Raw genomic sequence first — 20,677 nt, 5'->3', positions numbered from 1 at the left:
GAAAAATCACTATAGTTTATCATTTATTATACATATATGTATGAATACATAACAAATGAAATATTAATTAACTTCTGAAATCAAAACACGAGGTTAGTTTAGTCAATGACATAGAAAGATGGAGCTGATTTAGTCATTTAAGTACAAAAAAATAAAATAAAATAAAAAAGTAAAGTCACTTCTGATATAAAATAAAATTACATGAAATTAATTAACAATAAATTGAATTATTTATAAAAATCTATACTATATTATTTAAATTTTGAGACATGAAAATTAGTCATGTTTAATTTATTCAAAAATGACAACCATTTTTTGTGGCTATAATTAAAAGTAGGACACTGTGCCAAGCTGACCCAAAATATTTTTCTTTATGTATGAGTATCATATTAATTCGATTGATTTTTGTTTTATATTCTACGTTCATTGCATGGGTTTACTCCACGTCAGCATAAATTAAATAATGGATAAATGTACGTGTAATTTACTAATTCATTCAATTTTTTAATTCATCTAAGTGGTCAGCCTTATTTTTTATTCACTTTCTATTCAAGTCAATGCCATTATAATTTGACGTATTTTTTTTTTTTTTTAAGAAAAATAGAAAATCAAGTCTAGTGAGATACAGAAATTTAATTTAGATTCACATATTTATCGTATGATATGAAGCAACAAATAAATTTTTTTTTTTTCTGTTTTAAAAAATCTCCTTCTTTTGACTTCTCAACGACATAATTTTATAAGTTAATAAGACACCCTGAAACTTGATTATGAATTGTCCAATAATGAATGCAATAATGCATGTGGAGCAATTAGTCACCAAGAATTTTCAAAATCTAGTAGTATTAACTAGGGATGCAAACCAGGAGTTCAACTCGGTCAAAGTTCAGATCAATTGGGCTCAGCTCGAGTTCAAGATCGGATCGAGCATTAATGAGTCCGAGTTTGAGCTTCTTTTGGTTCGTATCGAAAACTTGAACTTGAAAGTTTTCTTTTATTAATATTATATTAGAAGGTTGATTTTAGATAGTATAATGTTAATCAAGTACAATTAAGTATATTCAAAACTGTTTCAAAAAAAAAATTCAAAACAAGCCGCTCGACAAGCTTCGAGCTCGAGCTCGAGCCCGAACCTATATCGAGCTCCAAAATTCCAGGCTCGACGAACTTCAAGCTTGAGCCGAACCCAGTCTCCACACTTCTCGAGCTGAGCTGAGCTGAGCCGAGCTTGTCCTTGTTCGATCTCGGTTCAGCTCGTTGCACCCCCATTATTAACCAGTGTTGTCAGACCCGGATTGGACCGATCCAATCGAGAACCCGCTAGATCTTCGATCTAGGTCATCCTGAATTTGTTAACTTCAACAATTCGAGAAGAATCAGGATCAATTAGGGACCTTTCGGTCCAACCGTGATCCAAGGTGACACCTTTTTTTATATACATATTTTTTAAATTAATGAAAAAAAGAAAGGGTAAAAAAATGCTTTTGGAAAATTTTGGATCTTAAGTCTCATTACTTTTATAATTGACAAATTTTTTTCTTTTTACCTAAATAATAAAAAACTTAAATTTGAACTGCTAATAGTTTGATGCAAAAATTATTATAATTAGATGGAGACTGAAACGTAGTAGTGATGAATCTATAAAGCTTGTTAAGGTACAATAAATAATTCTAATTTTTAAGTTATGTATAGCTTGTTTATAATTTCAAATTAACCATATATATTATTTATTTATTACGTTGTCATCTGATCTGATCTAATCAACTCGAATCATTTTCATAATTTAACTATAAATTCGGTTTGATATCAATTGAAAACATTAGTATTATTAACTAACAATTTGATGCTTTCTGATATTATCAAATTGATGTATACATTATAGATTAGAATAGTGCTTTGAAAAGGCAACACCCTAATTTGAATTCACAAGTTGAAAAATCAAGATACTTCAAAGAAAATGGGCCTGATTTCAACCTTAAACATAGTTCAAAAGACCAAGAATTATCAAAGTATTTGAGAAATATTCAACATTGAATCTTTTATTAGAAATAATCAGCATTGAATCTTTTATTGCAACCTTTTCAAACTTTGAGTTAAATATTTAGACCTTGAAATTTCTGCTATTGAGCATCTAGGAGGGTTATTAGGGGTTTGAGTATCTACAGGTCAAGAACTTCTACAGTGGACCGGGTGCAATGAACCCGAGCAATGAAAAAAGAGAATCATGTTACCTCATTGGGAGATGATTGATGTAAGAAAAGAAGATGTACTTATTATGTTTTTATTGGTAATGTCCAATGGATCAGGACCATAGTAGAATTTCTCCTAAATAAATTTTATAAAATAAACCCTAAAATTTAACTAATATTTGCCCAAAGTTGTAAAAGACGTTACATGCTAGTCGGGCGGACATGGCCCTTATGGATAATTGGGGATTATACTATTTAAAATAATGATGTAAAATTATTTAATATAGAAAAACACGTATATTTATAACATATATCTTTAAAAATATGTAAATATCAACATTTTAACAATAATATCATTGAAACAATTAAAACAAATAAAATATAATATTCACAAGTAATATAATGCACCAAAAGTTATGAAACAATGTCGTTAAAGTTTAAAAATATATCATAAAAACAAGTAGAGAACGCAATGAAAATAATAAACAAAATTTATAACTAAATATGCGACAATGTTCAAAAGTGAATTATAATAAATCAAAAAAAATTAATAATTATAAATGTTTTTGTTCATCCTCACTTAGGCGATGCCTAAGCGGTCTAGGCAGTATCCAGATGGCCTAGGCAGACCCATGCGGCTAAAAATTGCCTAGCGACCGAAAACAATCAAGAGGAACTAATTAAAGAAAATTGGAACGGACTCTCGATTTCGAGCGCCTAGGTGGATCAGGCAGCCTTGTTTCTTTAATAGTGGTACTTACTTAATTCAACTAATTGAAACTGTCACATGATATCCAACTTTTTTTTATTAATTTTTTGGTTATCGCGTAGTGTACATATAATTGTCCCGTGATTGTCATGTTTTATATAAAACAATTATTTTCAGTGTGATTGCCACACCACTAATTTAGTGACTTTTTCTGTCTGAATTGGTTGAAACGAATTTATTAAAATAAAAATAAAAATAAAAATTCAATAACCGTAATAAAACACTTGAATTTCAATTAATTTTTGGGTAATTAATTTATTAGTCCCTATATTTTGACAAAACACACTGTTTAGTCCATATATTTTCAAAAACACACGGTAAGGTCCCGAACCTTTTCTTGATGAACTGTTTAGTCCCTAACGTTTTTCTCGGTGAACTGTTAGTCCCTGCCGTCAGACTCTCATGAAGATTCTGTTAGTCAATTTGGATTTGAGTCAAAATCTATTTAAAATAAAAATGTAATGCCTTAACTACCCTTTACCACAAAATCAAATATATAAGACCATTATCTTCATTGTTTACAACAATAACAAAATTAGCAGAAACATCTTTCGTCATCACTAAAGCAGTTGGCAATACACATGTGTTGAGAATGTGGAGGAAATTAAACTCACCATTGAGAGTAAGAGGATTTCCACCTTCAATTTGATCAGGAAGAGTAAGCGAGAGAGATTTGAGTCGATTTCTACCTTCAATTCAAACAGGAAGAGTGAGTATGAGTGATTCGATTATGAGTGAGAGATTCAATCCTTTCTCCATTTTTTGTGAGCGCGAGTTGTGAGAGAAAGGCATAGATGTGTGAATTGCTTTTGACGGATAAATAGTAAAGGATAATTTAGTCATTTCCGAATTCGTAAACGGTAAAAAATCTAACAAACAGACGGAAGGACTAAACAGTTCACCGAGAAAAAGGTTAGGGACCTTACCGTGTGTTTTTAAAAACACATGGATTAAACAGTGTGTTTTATCAAAATATAGGGACTAATAAATTAATTACCCTTAATTTTTTGAAATTGACACCAAACTTCCATCATCATTCATACCATTTACCCATATTTTAGTTTTTGTTATCAGTGACGGAGCTAGAACCGAAATCACGGAAGGGTTAGACTGTTTATAAAAAAACTGAATGCTAATTAAATATATTTATAAAAATAAAATAAACAATACAAAATACAAATTGTATCATAAAATGTGAGTAAATAGTATTTGTTTTACCTATAGTAAGAAAATGAATGTTTAACACATGGTATTTTGCTCCTTCGATTACTGTCTAACATGTGGCAATTTACCCATTAGAGATGCCGTATTCTGAAAATGTTGCACAATTACTTCATTTTTTATACCAATAAAAAAATTTAACGTAACACATCACACAATCTGTATCTTAATAAATTTCATTATCCTTCAACCACTCTTCAATCAATCTCTTATCCCTTTTAAATTCTTTACTCTCACATTCAATCTCACGACCGCTTCCAAAATCATAAATAGCCTAATCAAGCTCCATCTTAACCCTTTCCATTATCATTCATCTTCTACCTTCTGTTATGGTCGAAGAGTGACTCCAGCTATGGCAGCTCCTACCGGAGTCAAGGAGGAAAAACCCTTTCTGGAGTTTTTCGACGAGACTCGAGAGTCGACCGATCCTCCTTTCCTCCTCTTGCTCCACCCTTGTTTGTTATAGTTTTGTTTAGTCCTCCACTTTCATTAAAACCACCCACCAATACAAGATAAGAAGAAAGGTTTATTGTGTAACACCCCTTCTAAATTTCCTTTTATTTAATTAATATTTAACAATCATAGATAATTAAAACGTCATTAAAACGAAAAATTATTATAAACACACCGATTTATTAATTCTCCATCCTTTACATATCAAACTTAACAATGATCTTATACTTTAATTATGTACTGCAACGTACGTAGTTTAACATACCGCTCATTCTGACAGTTGTACCACTAGTCAATTAATACTTTTAACCTGAAAAGAAAGCTAGTGGAGAGTGGGGTGAGCTTGGGGCTCAGTAATAATTTTATACATGACACAACCACACGCCATACAATTCCGTTTATGAGCATTTGACCAAACATAAAACACGACTTTGAAAATATTCATTTATTTCTCTATTTAAGGGCCTTGCCTGCCAAGTAAAAATATAGTCAATGGTTCACCGGCCGATTCAAACTGTCTCAATCTCAATCTCAATCTCATCATATTATATATCAACAGCACAGGATACCTCTCACCGCTAGGTATCCCCGCACCACTCCGGTGCGTAGCAAAAACAGCACAGAGTATCTCCTGCAACCCGAGATACTCCGACACTAGCCTTAAGGACAAGTGTCTAGCAATTCATATCTCAACTCAACCATATATAACCCATCAACACGTACATGAATAAACCATTGAATGTATCTTTGTCAAGAAAAACTATTAATTATCCTCATTTTTTTTCACATCCAACATTCGTTTTCCTCAATGGTAATTATTTCATAATATTTAATATCACACTAATATGTATGCACTAGCCACATTCATTAAGTAAATCCCAACAGTCACGCAGTTTCAGCCATTATTAATTTTATCATCGATAATAAAAAGGCACAAACGTCATCAATCGTTCGATATTCACAAACTCAATATATTAATCAACGAACTACATCAATTATCAATTTAACAATCGAATACAAAGAACACACAAACAAATATAACTAAGCATATAATTATCCACTTACTTGCCATATGAATGTGAAATTAATTGCAAATACGATTTCATTATAATATATATAAAAGTTGAAAGAGTTTAACCCTAATTACAATTAGCTAAAAAGAAAACAATTATTAATGTTTTTTAATGATAAGTATACTTTTCAAAAGAAAAATGATAAGCATATATATTTTTGTTTAGCTTATCAACGTATTTAGCTTATCTTAGTTTTTTTTTTGATAGAAAATGCAAACTTCATTAAACAGGAGCCGAACTATTTAATATATAATAATTATTATTTTCAAATATAAATATATAACATTAATATTTATTTTCTTTCAATTAAAATAATAAATTTTAATTAATTATTTTAGAATTCGAATTTCAAATATTTACTTATATGAATATAGTTTTTTTTCCAGGCGTTACATATTGTAACCAAAAAAGGAAGAAGAAAGATTTGTTTGACCAAATTTTGTGTCTTTGTAGAGGGTCAATAGTTTATTAGTCCTCATCTTTTATAAATTGGTTAGTTTTTTCTTTTTTTTTTAAAAAACTATAAGGTCCATATCTTTTATTACTGTTAACTTTTTGGTTATTTTATCTTTTTTTTTATATATTTTTAACCAAAGATATCTTAGCTTTCAGAACAGTCATAGTTATATACAAAATGATCATATTACTCTATTATTTTCTGCTTACCTATTTATTCTGAATATAACGATTAAAAATCTAAAAAAATAAACAGAAAGATAAAAAAGTTAACAGTGACAAATGATAGAGATCAAACAGAGTATTACATAAAAATGAGAGGACTGGTAAATTATTTATTTTTTTATATAATGAGTTTTCCTTCCAAAATTGTAGGATGTATAATTCAAGTCAAGAGAATAAAGTTTGTTTTCTTTCACTAATTTACAAATCTGGCTTTGGGCCTCCAAAATATGTTTATGGGTTCATTTCAGATCAAGCCATTGCATTGCAGGCCTGACCCATTTCAAAATTTTGCTTGGTTAAACTTTGTAAAATATTTGATCTTTTGCGGCCAAAACTTATGTGCACCTGGACCATGAATTACCAAATTAGATATAGATTTATTAAATCTAAACTTTAGAATGATTTGAATCTCCATCATATGATTTTAATAAGTCTAGATCTAATGGTATTCATTTGATCATCTAAGATACATACGAACACTATTGAATATAATCGACATCTATAACTGTGATTACTATTTTCTTATAAATATTTATCAAAATTAACAGAAATTAATATTTGTAAAATATATTTAAAGTTCAGAAAGATATGTAAAATTTTATCACTTTACCGCCAAAACTTATGTGCTCACTTGGACAGTGAATTACCAAATTGTTAGATTTAGATTTATTTATTAAATCTAAACTTTAGGATAATGTGAATCTCTAACATATGATTTTAATAAGTCTAGATTTAACGGTATTCATCTCTATGGCCAGATATCCGGTCAGCAGGTTAGTTGGGATAAATCTGCTATCTTTTTTGGTTCTCAGGTGAGTCCTCTGAGGAGGGTTCGGCTTGCTAACTGTCTTGGCATCTGTTTGGAGTCTCTCCCCTTCAGTTACTTAGGAGTCCCTCTATTTAAAGGTGCTCCTAGGGCCCGTCATCTCAGTTGCCTTGCAGACAAATTTCTATCTCAATTTAGCAAATGGAAAGGGAAGGAAATCGCGTTGCTGATGCTTTGGCAAAATTTGGAATCTCTTCCTCGGTGATCAATTGGTGGCCTTCAGCTCCTGCTTTTTGTCACAGGTTTATCAATGATGACATCTGTAATTTTTTTCATTTGCGTTTTTCTTGACCTTTCCTAAACTTTTCTCCTTCCCCCTTCTTCTTGTTTGTTCTTCTTCCTCTTCTCTTGTTCAAACACTCATCTTTTCTTTTTTAATATATTGCGGGTTTGACAGTTCTTGGGTCATGGGTGCTTTCCCGCTCAAGGTCTGTCTCGTCCCAATTTCTATAAAAAAAAATCTAAAATCCAGACGAACACTATTGAATATAATCAATATCTATAAGTGTGATGATTATTTTCTTATAAATATTTATCAAAATTAACAGAAATTAATATTTGTAAAATATATTTAAAGTTCACAAAGTTAGATATATAAAATTTTGTAACATGGTTAAACTTAAACTATGTCCAACATTTGGGAGAATTTGATTATTTTAACCCTTGCATTGTTGTGTCACTACAAAAATATATCACAAAATGTATATTTAAGCATAGGTTAAATTTTTTATTATTAAGCTCTTGATATTTTAAAATGAATACATTAAATTCCTGATTAATTATTTTTTTAACACATTAAGATTTGAATCTTTTAAACAGATACATTATGTTATTATGTTATTGATCATTTATATTTTAATACATTTAATCTTTATTGGACGATTAAGTTATATGTGTGATTCAAACTAGCACAAACAAAACTGTCAATATATCACTGTTTTTACACGTCAATTGATATTTAAATTGCTATGCAAGATAATTTCTTAACTATTTTATTCTTTTAAAACAATGACATCGTGATTGTTTACGCATGTTAAACGGAGTTTGAATTATTCGTATAACTAGCACCAAATAGGGGCTTAATGCACTTCAAAAATAGCTAATATAAGAGTGGATTAGAAATTACTTTCCCAAATTGGAGTGCATTTTTCCCCAAAATGGGACTCTAAATGAGGATTTATCCTCATTGAGAGCCGGTTAAACATTTTGTCCACTATAGGGCTTGTTTAAGCGGGTTCGAAACTGGAAGACAAACTTCCGGTTTCAAATTGCAAAGAAACCGGAAGTTTGTCTTCCGATTTCTAATTTTAATAATAAAAAGTAGAAACCGGTTCCTGTTTCTATTTAATATATACATATTTTAAAAACTTTGAATAGTTCAGCTCGGCTTTTCGAAAAAAATTAATGGAAAATTTAAAAAAAGTTCCTCTATCTTTTTTAAACTTTTAGCTTATCTTCAACCTTTAACTATTTATTTTTAAATTCATTAATTAAATATTTCCTTGCTAAATTAGTTGGTAGTAAATATCTAATTCGGTTAAAAATGTTTTATTCTTTTAAATGCGAGTTTGAAATTATATTTTTGACAGTTTAAATTACGGTTTTTACAATTTTTTTTATAATTACAGTTTGAAATATGGTTTTTGCACTCGAACATTTAACTATCACTTGGAACATAACTGTCACTTCGAACAGTTTAAATTATAAAGAAACTGTAAAAACCGTAATTTAAACTGCTGTAATTTAAACTGTAAAAAATATAATTTCAAACTCACATTTAAAAGAATAAAACATTTTTAACCGAATTAGATATTTACTACCAACTAATTTGGTAAGAAAATGTTTAATTAATGAATTTAAAAATAAATAGTTAAAGGTTGAAGATAAATTAAAAGTTTAAAAAAGATATAGGGACTTTTTTTAAAATTTTTCATTAAATTTTTTCGAAAAGCGGAATTCAAAGTTTTTAAAATATATATATTAAATAGATTCCAGTTTCTATTTTTTATTATTAAAAAAAATAAAAAAATTAAATTAGAAATCGGAAGACAAACTTCCGGTTTCTTTGCAATTTGAAACCGGAGGACAAACTTCTGGTTTCTTTGCAATTTGAAATCGGAGGTTTGTCTTCTGGTTTCGAGCCCGGTTAAACAAGCACTACAGTGGGAAAAATGTTTAACCGGGCTCTGAATGGACAAATTATTAGAGGCACCCGGTTTTCCATGTTAAATGAAAGACCTACCATACATATTTTGACACGTGTAATATGGACCCACATATTTTATAAGAGGCTTCACTATTTTAATTATTATATGGACTCACAATACACGTGTCCAAATATGAATTGGGGGTCCTCCAAATGATATGAAAGACCGATGCTTAATATAGGAAGTCCTCTGAGTGAGGATAAATCCTCATTTAGAGCCCATTTCGGGGAAAAATCCAATTGGAGTTTGACAGTAATAAATTTTCATTTTTCTCTACCTAAATTCAATTTCTTAATATATTTCTTATTATATTAGTAAATTTTTTTAATATAAGGTTATGTTTGTTGATTTGTATTAAATTAATTAATTGAATTTTAGTTTGCTATTTTTTAAAGGAGTTGTATTTTTATTATTTATAATCTATTTTGTTAATATAAATATATTATTTAGATGAATTGGACTGGGTTCGGCTTATGAATTAGTTTTCTTCACCTAGTCCAGTAGATTCGAATTATCTAGGGCTTCCTACATGAATATCATAACTAACTACAAAATTATAATTAAATTAGATCATCAAATTTAATTCTGAATATGTCATTATTTACTATTATAACAAATAAAATATGATTTTACATCCCAATTTAAAAATTCTAAATTCCAATTCATAAATCATAACCCTAAACAATATATTCTACCGCCTAATTTATAAACTCTAGTCTTAAAATAGATTAAAAATAATGAATTTATTAATTTGACATAATTCAAAATTATGACTAGGTATAGTTGTAAATAGTTCTTAAAAGATGAATTTCCATGTAACTTTCCCTAAAATATAGTACGCTACTGAACTTGATAAACTAGTTCAGTGTCGAATCAAATTAGGCTCGACCCGGCCTGGCCAGACCAAGCTGTTGATAGAGCAAACATGAACCAGTAAATATTGGAATAACGTACAAATTGAGCTCTATAATTATTGGAAGAGAACAAATTTAATCTGTGCAATTTCAAATCGCATTAATGTAATATGAAATGTTCAATTTCAAACCTTATTTGATAATTATAACACTTGAAGTTAGAAGGTAGTCTGAATATAAAATTACACATGAAAAAAAGACTCGTCTTTTATTAACGAAACATGAAATTTACAAATCGTCCTGTGTTTCATTTTCTTTTCTATAAATGATGCAACAATTTTGCTTCTGATTATTTGCTCTCCAAAGAAATTTACAAAGAAAAAGAAATAATCTTAGGACAAGAGAGGATCTACAGGCAGTGACTTCTTACACTTTCTAGTAAAAATAGACAGAATCCAATACACAAAACCAGAGGAAAAGAAGCTAAAAAACCAAGCATTATTATAAATCCCCACAAAAACTCCAGGAACTTTGGAAACAATCCCAACATTCTCCAAAAAACCTGGAATCACAGGAAACACCCCAAAAAGAAGAGCAAAAATTGCAACCAAATTAAACCCACCACAATAAAAATAAACCCCATTTGGACTCAAACTATACAAATCCTCAACACTCAATTTTCTACCCCTAATAAGATAATAATCAGCCAATAAAATACCCCCAATTGGACCCATTAAAGCAGAATACCCAATTAACCAAGTATAAACAAAACTTTCACTTGATTTCAGCAATCTCCATGGCTGAAAAGCAACCCCAAGCAATGCAGTTAAAAGAGCCCCTTTTCTAAATGTGAAATTTGATGGACTAAGATTAACTAATGCATTAGCTGGAGCTACTACATTTGCAGCTATATTAGTAGTTAAAGTAGCTAAACTAATCCCAATTATTGCTAAAATTGTTGTACTTAAACCCCCAATTTTATCAAGGAGTTGAATTGGGTTTGAAATTACTTCCCCAAAAATCACTTTTGTTGATGATGTAACTGCTAATCCAACAAATGTGAATAGACCCATAAAAATTGGTAACCCAGATTGACCAAAGATTTGATCTTTTTGGGATTTTGCATATCTAGTGAAATCAGGTATGTTTAGGGCTAAAGTTGCCCAAAAACTTATATTTGCTGTCAAAGAGGGGAAAAAAAGACCCCAAAATTGGGCATTTGATAACCTAGAAGATAAACTAAGCATATGAGTAAACCCATTAGCTTTAACATATGCCCAAATGAGTAAACATGAAGTAAGTATGATTAGTATAGGAGCTGAGTATTTTTCTAATTTTCTAATTCCTTCAATTCCCCTCCAAATTATTGCCAATTGGGTAACCCAAAACACAATAAAGCAAGAAAATTCTAAAGGGGAAGTACCTAACCAAGAAAGGGGTTTTGAATATGATGATTGTTTGATAAATTTAGGTAAAAGTATGAAAATTGCTTCACCACCAATCCATGTTTCAATTCCATACCATCCACACCCAATTAATGCTCTAAGTAAAGTAGGAATATGAGCACCAAAAATCCCAAATGAAGATCTAGCTAAAACTGGGAATGAAATACCATATCTTGTGCCTGGATCACCTGTGAGAATCAATGGGCCTAAGAGGATGAAATTTGCAGCAACAACAGTAGCTATTCCTTGCCACCAAGCCATGCCAAGATCAACTAGACTGCCTGCTAGGTAATATGTTGGGACACCAACTACAAGGCCAATCCATAAACTAGCCATTTCCCATCCACTAAATGTTCTTTGATTTGGTGTTGTTGGCTTGAGGTCTTCATTGGTTAGTGTTGGATCAGGTTCAAAGTTTGGGGGTTTTGTGGGGTTGGCCATTCTAGGGGGTGAAAGGTTGCATCTTTTGTGGTTTTGGTGAATTGGGTGTGTGAATTTGGGGGTTTTGGATGGTGGGTATGTGTGGAAAAGAGGGAATTTTGAGTTTTTGGGTATTGGAGAGTGATGAGAAGATGGATGGAGATTCAAGGTGAAGCACTTGGATAACATTGTAATGGTGCTTTCAATGAAAAGATTCAGATTGGGTTCCCTTTTCTTTTGTGAGGTGGGGAATCTTTGGTATCTAATTAAGATAAAAAATATTTGGTTGGTGGCAATTTTGAACTTGGAATTAATTGTCAACTTCCTATTTCTTGTTGATGTTTGCTTAAGATTCGTATGGCTTATTTTATTCTTGGCTTAATACATTATTTGTCCTAAACTTGTCCAAAAACATTGATTGGCCTTATAAACTTTCAAAGTTTCTCGATAGTCCTTTCAACTTGTATAAAATATTCAGTTAGCTTTCTAAATTTATGGAAAATGTAATCAATTGATCACTCGGTTGCAAAAAAGTAAGTTAAATGCCGAAGATGTATTGCGTGAGTCTTAAGAAAAGTAAAACAACAAAAATCGGGATATAGAGTTCTAATTTTATAAAAGACAAGTTTTATAATTGAGCAAGTAATAATTTCTGTTTTAATCTATTTTTTAATTATATAATAACATTCTAAGATGCGTGGAATACATATTCCGCATTTAATTTTTTTTTTTTTTTGCAACCGAGTGATCAATTGAATACATTTTACGCAAGTTCAGGGGGCTAGCTGAACATTTTATGCAAGCTAAGGGGGCTATCGAGACACTTTGAAAGTTTAGGGGGCCAATCAACCTTTTTGGACAAATTCAGAAGGCAAATGATGTATTAAGCCTTTATTCTTTGTTCGGTCTTGGGTGTTTAAAAAGAAAAATACTCAGATCCAAATATCTGGAGGAGCCTAAATGATAAATAATAGATTACAACGGTTTTTTTTAACCAGATTCGATTTATGATAACCCGCGAAGCCCAAAACGGGTTATATTCATTTCGCAAGCCCAGCCCATATTAAAGCCCCATGGGCTAAGATTGGACGGGACCCGAATGAAGGAAGCGGGCGCAGCGAGTAAACCGCCCCGAATTCCTAAACGGAGCGCCAAGACTCCCACTCAGAACCACGTTCGTTGCCATGAAAACCACGAAAGGGACATGGCCTAAAAAGGGATAACCGCCCTCAGAACGTGGCCCACTAAGGAGTAACCGCCCTCGGCGGTTACCCAAAAAACACCTATAAAAGGCCCTAAGAATAAGGGAGGAGGTACGTTCACATTTTTTCCCACAAAGCTATTGCTAAATTATAGACTCATTCTTACAAAAACTGACTTGATCGTCGGAGAGTTTTCCCGGAGATCCTGTCTCCGGTTTTGTTTTGCAGGTAACTCCGGCAAAGGATACCAAAGCGGATCCAGCAAGTTATCACTGGTGCAGTGAACGTGGACCTTTTTTACCAACATTTGGTTAAAGGTACACGAAGAACATGTCAGAACCATCACGAACGACCGGCGTTACCACTAGATCAACCAGTATGAACTCCAGGGGACCACGGATTGCGAATTCGCAACCTGCAAGTGCACAGCCTATGGTGCCTAGCTCATCGGGTCCTTCGGGACAATTGAGTCCCTTATTGGAAGTCCAAGTGCAAGCTGAGATGGAAATGTCCAATAGTGATTTTGTGCAGATGGCAGGACAAGTCTTGGCTTCGAACATGAGCCAGGCGGCTGGAGATCGAATGATTAATTTACTAACGGCCCTCGCCGAACACAATACCGCCGTGGCGGCTGCTCCTCAAGAACCTGTGGTTATCTCAACACAATCACTGACTATTCCTGTCATACCTGTCCTTCCGCAGCCATCTCAGGAGCCCAATCAAGTGGGCCAGAGTAGTCGCACAAACCCACACAGCCACCCGAGCAACTACTCGCACCCAGATCTCATTACGACGATACATCCGACCTGGCAGCCATCCCAACCGTTGCCAGGAGTACAAGGCACTCTTCCGCAACAGCAAGTGGAACCTTTTCCTCACAGACATTCAGAGTTGATGACTCCTGGGCGGGAGCACACATGGAACTTTGATCCTATGACGGGACAGCGGTTAGTCCCCCAATAGGCACACGTCTCAACACCGATGGGCGGGTGGATGCCACCCAGAATTCACCAGCAGTGGATGGAAGAAGTCCGGCGAATACCCGATATTGACTTAGAAGATCAATTACGAAGCATGATGGAGCGAATGGGGTACTCGCCTAGGCCGAGAGCAGAGGTCCAGAGCGATTCACCTTTTGCCCCTTCGTTGCGGGAATTCATTCCAGATCACAGAATCAAAGCACCTGCCATACCAAAATACTATGGGGATCCAAATTCTGACCCTAAGGCTCATGTCAGGAACTACCGAGAGTTAATGGATGTTGCAGGGGCAAGCGAAAGCATAATTTGCAGGTTATTCTCGACAACTTTGGGCGGTGCGGCATCTGATTGGTTTCGATCTTTACCGGCAGAATCTATTCACAATTGGCAACAATATAGTCGGGATTTCTGTGCGAAGTTCGTGGGCTGTAAAGCGGCAGATGTGACAGATAGGCGGCTGAAGGAGATCAAACAGAGAAACTATAATTCCCTAAGGGAATTTGTTGTCGCCTTTAACGATATCCTGGTGCGATTGCAGAACCCGGATATCGTGAGTATTCGCAACATCATGGCGGATGGAACCACAGATTGGAGCATGCGGGAAGAAATCATCCGTAACAAACCACGCACTGTAGCCGAGCTCATGAAGATAGCAAAGGAATTCATGGAAGTGGATGATGTCAACAGGGAACATAGGGCCCAAACTCGGTGAGAAAGAGATGCCGCAAGAACCACTTCGGACAGTCGGCGTCAGACCCAGTCCAAAAGTAATTTTGTTCGAAGAGGTGATCGTCCCTTTCAAGGTGGAGGACATCACACACCACTAAACACGACTCGCCAAGAGGTGTTACTTTGGATCGAAAAGAGCCCCTTGAAGAAGGATGTGCGGTTCCCCGAGGTGAAAGGCCGAACCAGTTTGGGGCGCTATCCCAGTAAGTATTGCAGGTTCCACAGGTTGAATGGCCATGACACAGATGATTGCTACGAACTGAAGAAGGAAATAGAAAAACTGATCGAGAGAGGCAAGCTGAGTCAATTTGTAAGAAAAGAAACAGCTGATGAGAAAACAACGCTCCCGCATGAGGGAGAAACACGGCCAGAAAAGAAGCAGAAGAAAGGGGTGATAAACGTGATAGCAGGCGGAATCTACGAGCCTCCAACAAAAAGAACTCGCCGTGAACGGCGAAAGAGCAACACACATAGGGGGGATGCCCTCAATTACTCCTTTGCGAGAATCACGGAGCCACATGCGGATGCCCTGGTGATCACGATGGCCGTTGAAGGATGGGACGTCAAGCGGGTCCTTATCGACACAGGCAGTTCTTGCAACGTCATTACCCGGACAGCATTCAACAAGTTGGGAATCAACGACGAGCGGGTGGAACACACCTTCATGGATGTAACTGGTTTTGGGGGTCAATCCTCCCAAACAAGTGGGCAGGTGGTGTTGGAGGCAGAAATGGGCGATAAGAATCTAAAATGGCGAGGTGATTTAGAATTCGCAATTGTTGATCTCCCACTGGCCTACAACATAATTCTGGGACGACCATTTCTGTCGGAGACGGAGTCGCTCATCTCAATGAAGCATTTGACGTTACATTTGCCAACACACCAAGGGCGAGTCATAGTTGAAGGTGATCAACTTGTATCTCAACAGGCCTATACATTATCACTTGAACCAAAACCGGAAGAGGGGGATAAAGTCGAAGAGAAGCTGCCGGCGGAAGCATTGGGAGAAACGGAACTATTCGCCATCTCGAATGACAAGAACGTGCGAATAGCGGCTGGACTCTCAGAAGAAACAAAGAAAGCCATTACCGAGGTATTGATCCAATGTGAGTCGGCATTTGCCGCCCCAAATGAAGTGCTAAAAGGAATAAGCCCAGACGTAGCAACCCATCGGTTGAATGTAGACAAAGGGGCAACCCTAGTGCGGCAAAAGAAGAGGGGACATGCTCCTGAGCGGCAAAAGGCGATTGAAAAAGCAGTGGCGGACTTGCTAAGGTCGGATGCGATTCGAGAAGTCACCTATCCGGAATGGCTAGCCAATGTGGTGCTAGTCAAAAAGCCAAATGGAACGTACAGAATGTGCGTCGACTTCAAAGATCTGAACAAGGCATGTCCGAAGGATATGTATCCGCTTCCTAACATTGATATATTGGTAGATGGAACTGCAGGATATGAAGCCTTATCATTCACCGACGACTTATTGCTTCAAGGTGATGCCCTTTGGATTGAAAAACGCGGGAGCAACATACCAGAGGATGATGAATAAGATATTTTCAGACAAATCCGGCGAGAACTTCTCGATCTATGTTGATGACATGATCATCAAAAGCAAGAAAATGCAAGACCACCCGCGGGATATCAAAGAAATCCTAGAAGTGTTGATCAAATATGGCCTCAAATTGAACCCAGAGAAATGCACATTCGAAGCAAGAGCGGGAAAGTTCCTGGGTTTCATTGTTAGCGGCAAAGGGGTTGAGGCGAATCCTGAGAAGGTTAAAGCAGTAATGGAGATGAAGATGCCAAGGAACATAAGGGAAGTACAGAGACTGAATGGGCGGTTGGTGGCATTAGGGCGATTCATATCATGCTCAGCTAGGCGATGTCTACCTTTCTACAATGCCATCAAAAAATCCAAGTCCTTTGAATGGACGCCGGATTGTCAAGAAGCATTTGAAGGGATAAAGCGATTACTATGTTATCCGCCCTTAATGAGCAGGCCGGAAGACGGAGAAGATTTGTTTCTTTATGTATCCGTCACCAGCATGGCGATATGCACTGTGATGGTGCGAGAAGAAGAAGGGCAACAATATCCAGTGTACTACGTGAGCAAAGTCCTGAAGGATGCAGAACTCCGGTATTCGAAGTTGGACAAAATGGCCCTCGCAGTGATAACCACGGCGGCTAGATTGAAACCATACTTTCAGGCGCATACTATCATTGTGAGAACTGGCATCCCAATGCGAAAGGTACTGCAGAAACCTGACGCATCCGGCCGGTTGATGGAATGGTCAATTCGCCTGGGCGAATTCGATATCCGCTATGAAGGAAGACCAGCGCTAAAGAGCCAAGTGCTCGCCGAATTCGTGAACGAATTCACCTGGGATGATGATGAACGTCCAAAGGCACAAAAAGAAGAGTGGAGCATGTACACAGATGGGGCCTTATCTGCAAACGGAGCTGGGTTAGGAGTCGTCATCAAGGGCCCAGAGGTTATTCGCCTGTGCCATGCAGCAAAATTAACTTTCAAAACTACCAATAATGCCGCAGAGTATGAAGCAATGATATGCGGATTGAAGTTGCTCAATGAACTCACCCCAGAAAGAGTGGTAATCTACAGCGATTCCAAACTCATGATAAACCAGATCACAAAAAATTATCTGGTGAAACAGGAGGAGCTCGTAAAATACCATCAGGTAGTCGGCCGATTGACACAAGAGTTAACACACAAGGGAGTCGTTTGGGAGATGGTGCATGTTCCGCGAGGCCAAAATGCAAAAGCTGACGAATTGGCAAAGGCAGCGGCAAGTAGAGAACCATGGAGTAAAAAAGCATGCAGCTTGGAAATAAAATCGGCACCAGCATTCGAGGTTGATCAGATTATGATCATCGAGGAACTGGAAGACGATGAAGATTGGCGGATGCCAATCCGTCAATATCTGGAGCAGGGAGATTTGCCGGTTGATAAGAGCTTGGCCAGAAAAATAATTGGGCAGTCGGCACGATACTCAATGCGGGATGGAACTTTGTATCGGAAATCGTACACTTGTCCATGGTTGAAATGCGTTAGTCGCAATGAAGGAGACTATGTGCTGCGAGAACTACACGAAGGAATTTGTGGCGCGCATGAAGCTTCGGCGGCATTGGCAAGAAAGGTCAAACTGCTGGGATACTACTGGCCCAAGGTGGTGGAAGATTCCCAGAAGATGGTTGCGGAATGTCACAACTGTCAAATCCATGCGAATGAAAAGCATGTTCCCGGAGCTGAATAAATCACTATAATGACGGCGTGGCCATTCGCAACATGGGGAATTGATATAGTGGGTCCATTCCCAGAAACAACAAAGAAAAGGAAGTATTTGATAGTCGCAGTGGACCACTTCAGCAAATGGGTAGAAGCGGAGGCAGTAACCACACAAACACCTGAGCGAATGATCGAGTTCTTACGAGAGAACATTATCATGCGATTTGGGATCCCGCAGAAGCTTATAACCGACAATGGCACCCAGTTCAACTGTGCCAAGTTCAAAACATACTGCGAAAGCATGGGAATCAAGAATCATTTTTCTTCTGTAAACCATCCCCAATCAAATGGTATGACAGAAGTTACCAACAGGGCCATGGTTCAAGGCATCAAGAAGCGGCTAGGTGACAAAAAAACAGGTTGGGCGGATGAGATACCCCATATGTTGTGGGCATACAGAACCTCTGTAAAGGCAGCAACAGGCGAAACACCTTTCTCGCTAGTTTATGGAGCCGAAGCAGTCCTACCTGTTGAAATCAAGTCGCCCACAGATCGGACAATTTATTATTGCGACACACAAAATCCTATCAACATCAGAGATGCTTTGGATTCTGTGGAGGAACGAAGAGAGAAAGCTTACATGCGAATGGCAATGTACCGCAATAGAATCAAGAAATACCATGACAGAAGAATGCGAAAAGTAATAATCAACGAAAACGACTTGGTCTTGAAAAAAGCGGATAAAATACAATCCAGAGATGGCAAAGGCAAGCTGGGCGTCAACTGGATCGGACCATACAAAGTATCCAAGAAGCTGAGACCAGCCACTTTTAAAATAGAAGAAATGAGCGGAAAGAAGCTCCCGCGCACCTGGAATCTAGAGAATCTACGCCTATATAGAAAGGCCGAGTAGTTCGAGGAAATGACGAGTACTCTTTTTCCTTTTATGAGTTTTTCCCACTGGGTTTTCTGATAAAAGGTTTTAATGAGGCTTCGATCCCACACAATTGGTGTACATATGTAATAAACTTTTTCTCGTCATCAATAAAAGTTATTACATTCACTCAGTATGTTACAACAAAATGCGGATTCTTTACAAAAACACATAAATGTGTTGCCTCTTAAAGAAAGGCGGATGCATGATTACGCATCACTCCCAAAAAACCTTAGGGTTAAAATCAATAACACATAAATGTGTTGCCTCTTAAAGAAAGGCGGATGCATGATTACGCATCACTCGCAAAAAACCTTAGGGTTAAAATCAAAAACACATAAATGTGTTGCCTGTTAAAGAAAGGCGGATGCATGATTACGCATCACTCGCAAAACCTTATGATCAAAACTTATGACTATTTTCGAAAGAAGAATTATAAGTTAAGGCATAAAATTAAGCGAATAAACGAGTACTCAAAATTGCAAAAAGGGTCTGGCCACCCTAGCTATGAAGAAACACAAATATGGAGTCGGCAAAAAGACAAAGGGCACATATAAAGGGCAAAAAAGTGACAATCACACACATATGAAAAACAACAACCGAAAGAAAATATATATATCAGAACGGTTTGTTACATGGTTTTTACATACAAAAGTCCAAATATAAGTTAAGCTATGCTACAGCTTCCTCTCCTTCGCCCCTAATGCCCTCCTGGACTGCGGTGACTCCCTCATCTCCTCCGATAGGAGGATCTACTTCAAGCGAATCCTCAACCCTTGAATCGGTAACCGCTTTAGTAACCTCTTCGGCGAGAGGTACCTCTTGCACAGGCTGAGAAACGGCTTGGGGTGCCTCTCCTTCCGCGGGCTGAATAGGGATCTCGCAGCCAATCGGAGGATCCTGAAGACTCTTCCAATCTAAGAAGAGTACCTCATCCATATCAGCATCCTCGGCTTCCAGCTTATCCCACTCCCCAATTAAATCCTTTTCAGGGATGGGAACTTTGGGGCGGTTAAGTACTAGACCCTGATGCCCGTGCTCATAAGCCGCATGAATCCGCTCCCCATACCAGTAGATGCGGGCGCCATCTTCAGCCAAAATCTCCTCAACCCTCTTCTTTTGGGCCTCCTTAAAAGCAGCTAGGTCGTCGAGGGCTTTTTGCAGTTCATCAGACTTGGCCTGAAGGGATTTAAGGGCCTCCTCCTTCTCGCCCACGGCCTTCTGACAAGTGCCCTCTAGGACCTTCACCTTCCCTTGGACATCATCATAAAGCGACTTATGAGTCGCCAATTCCGTACCAAGACTTTCCAACTCCTTGGCTCGCTCTGCATCCCTTCGGAGAATGCCCTCAGCGAAATTGATAATCTGCATATAACACGTCTCACAAATAAAAATGGGCGAATAGAAATATGCGGTTACAATGAACACAAGATATTTGAAAGCGAAAGGACAA

The 20,677-nt window shown here is 36.4% G+C and overlaps 1 protein-coding gene across 1 annotated transcript; it reads right to left on the bottom strand.

The window, feature by feature from the left end:
* Nucleotides 1-10,522: 10,522 nt before the first annotated feature.
* On the bottom strand, nucleotides 10,523-12,411 carry LOC136210003 (purine-uracil permease NCS1). The gene has a single exon (XM_066001662.1). It carries the CDS (start codon nucleotides 12,325-12,327, stop codon nucleotides 10,666-10,668), a length of 1,662 nt encoding a protein of 553 aa, XP_065857734.1. The 5' UTR covers nucleotides 12,328-12,411; the 3' UTR covers nucleotides 10,523-10,665.
* Between the last annotated feature and the right edge of the window lie 8,266 nt (nucleotides 12,412-20,677).

Source organism: Euphorbia lathyris, chromosome 10 (genome assembly GCF_963576675.1).
Source record: "Euphorbia lathyris chromosome 10, ddEupLath1.1, whole genome shotgun sequence".
NCBI classification, from domain to species: Eukaryota; Viridiplantae; Streptophyta; class Magnoliopsida; order Malpighiales; family Euphorbiaceae; genus Euphorbia; species Euphorbia lathyris.
The sequence above is the reverse complement of the archived record's forward strand: the minus strand, read 5'-3'. Positions and strand labels throughout refer to the sequence as shown.

Excerpts from the sequence above, each read along its gene's own strand:
- LOC136210003 (XM_066001662.1), bottom strand. The coding sequence starts at position 12,327 with ATGTTATCCAAGTGCTTCACCTTGAATCTCCATCCATCTTCTCATCAC.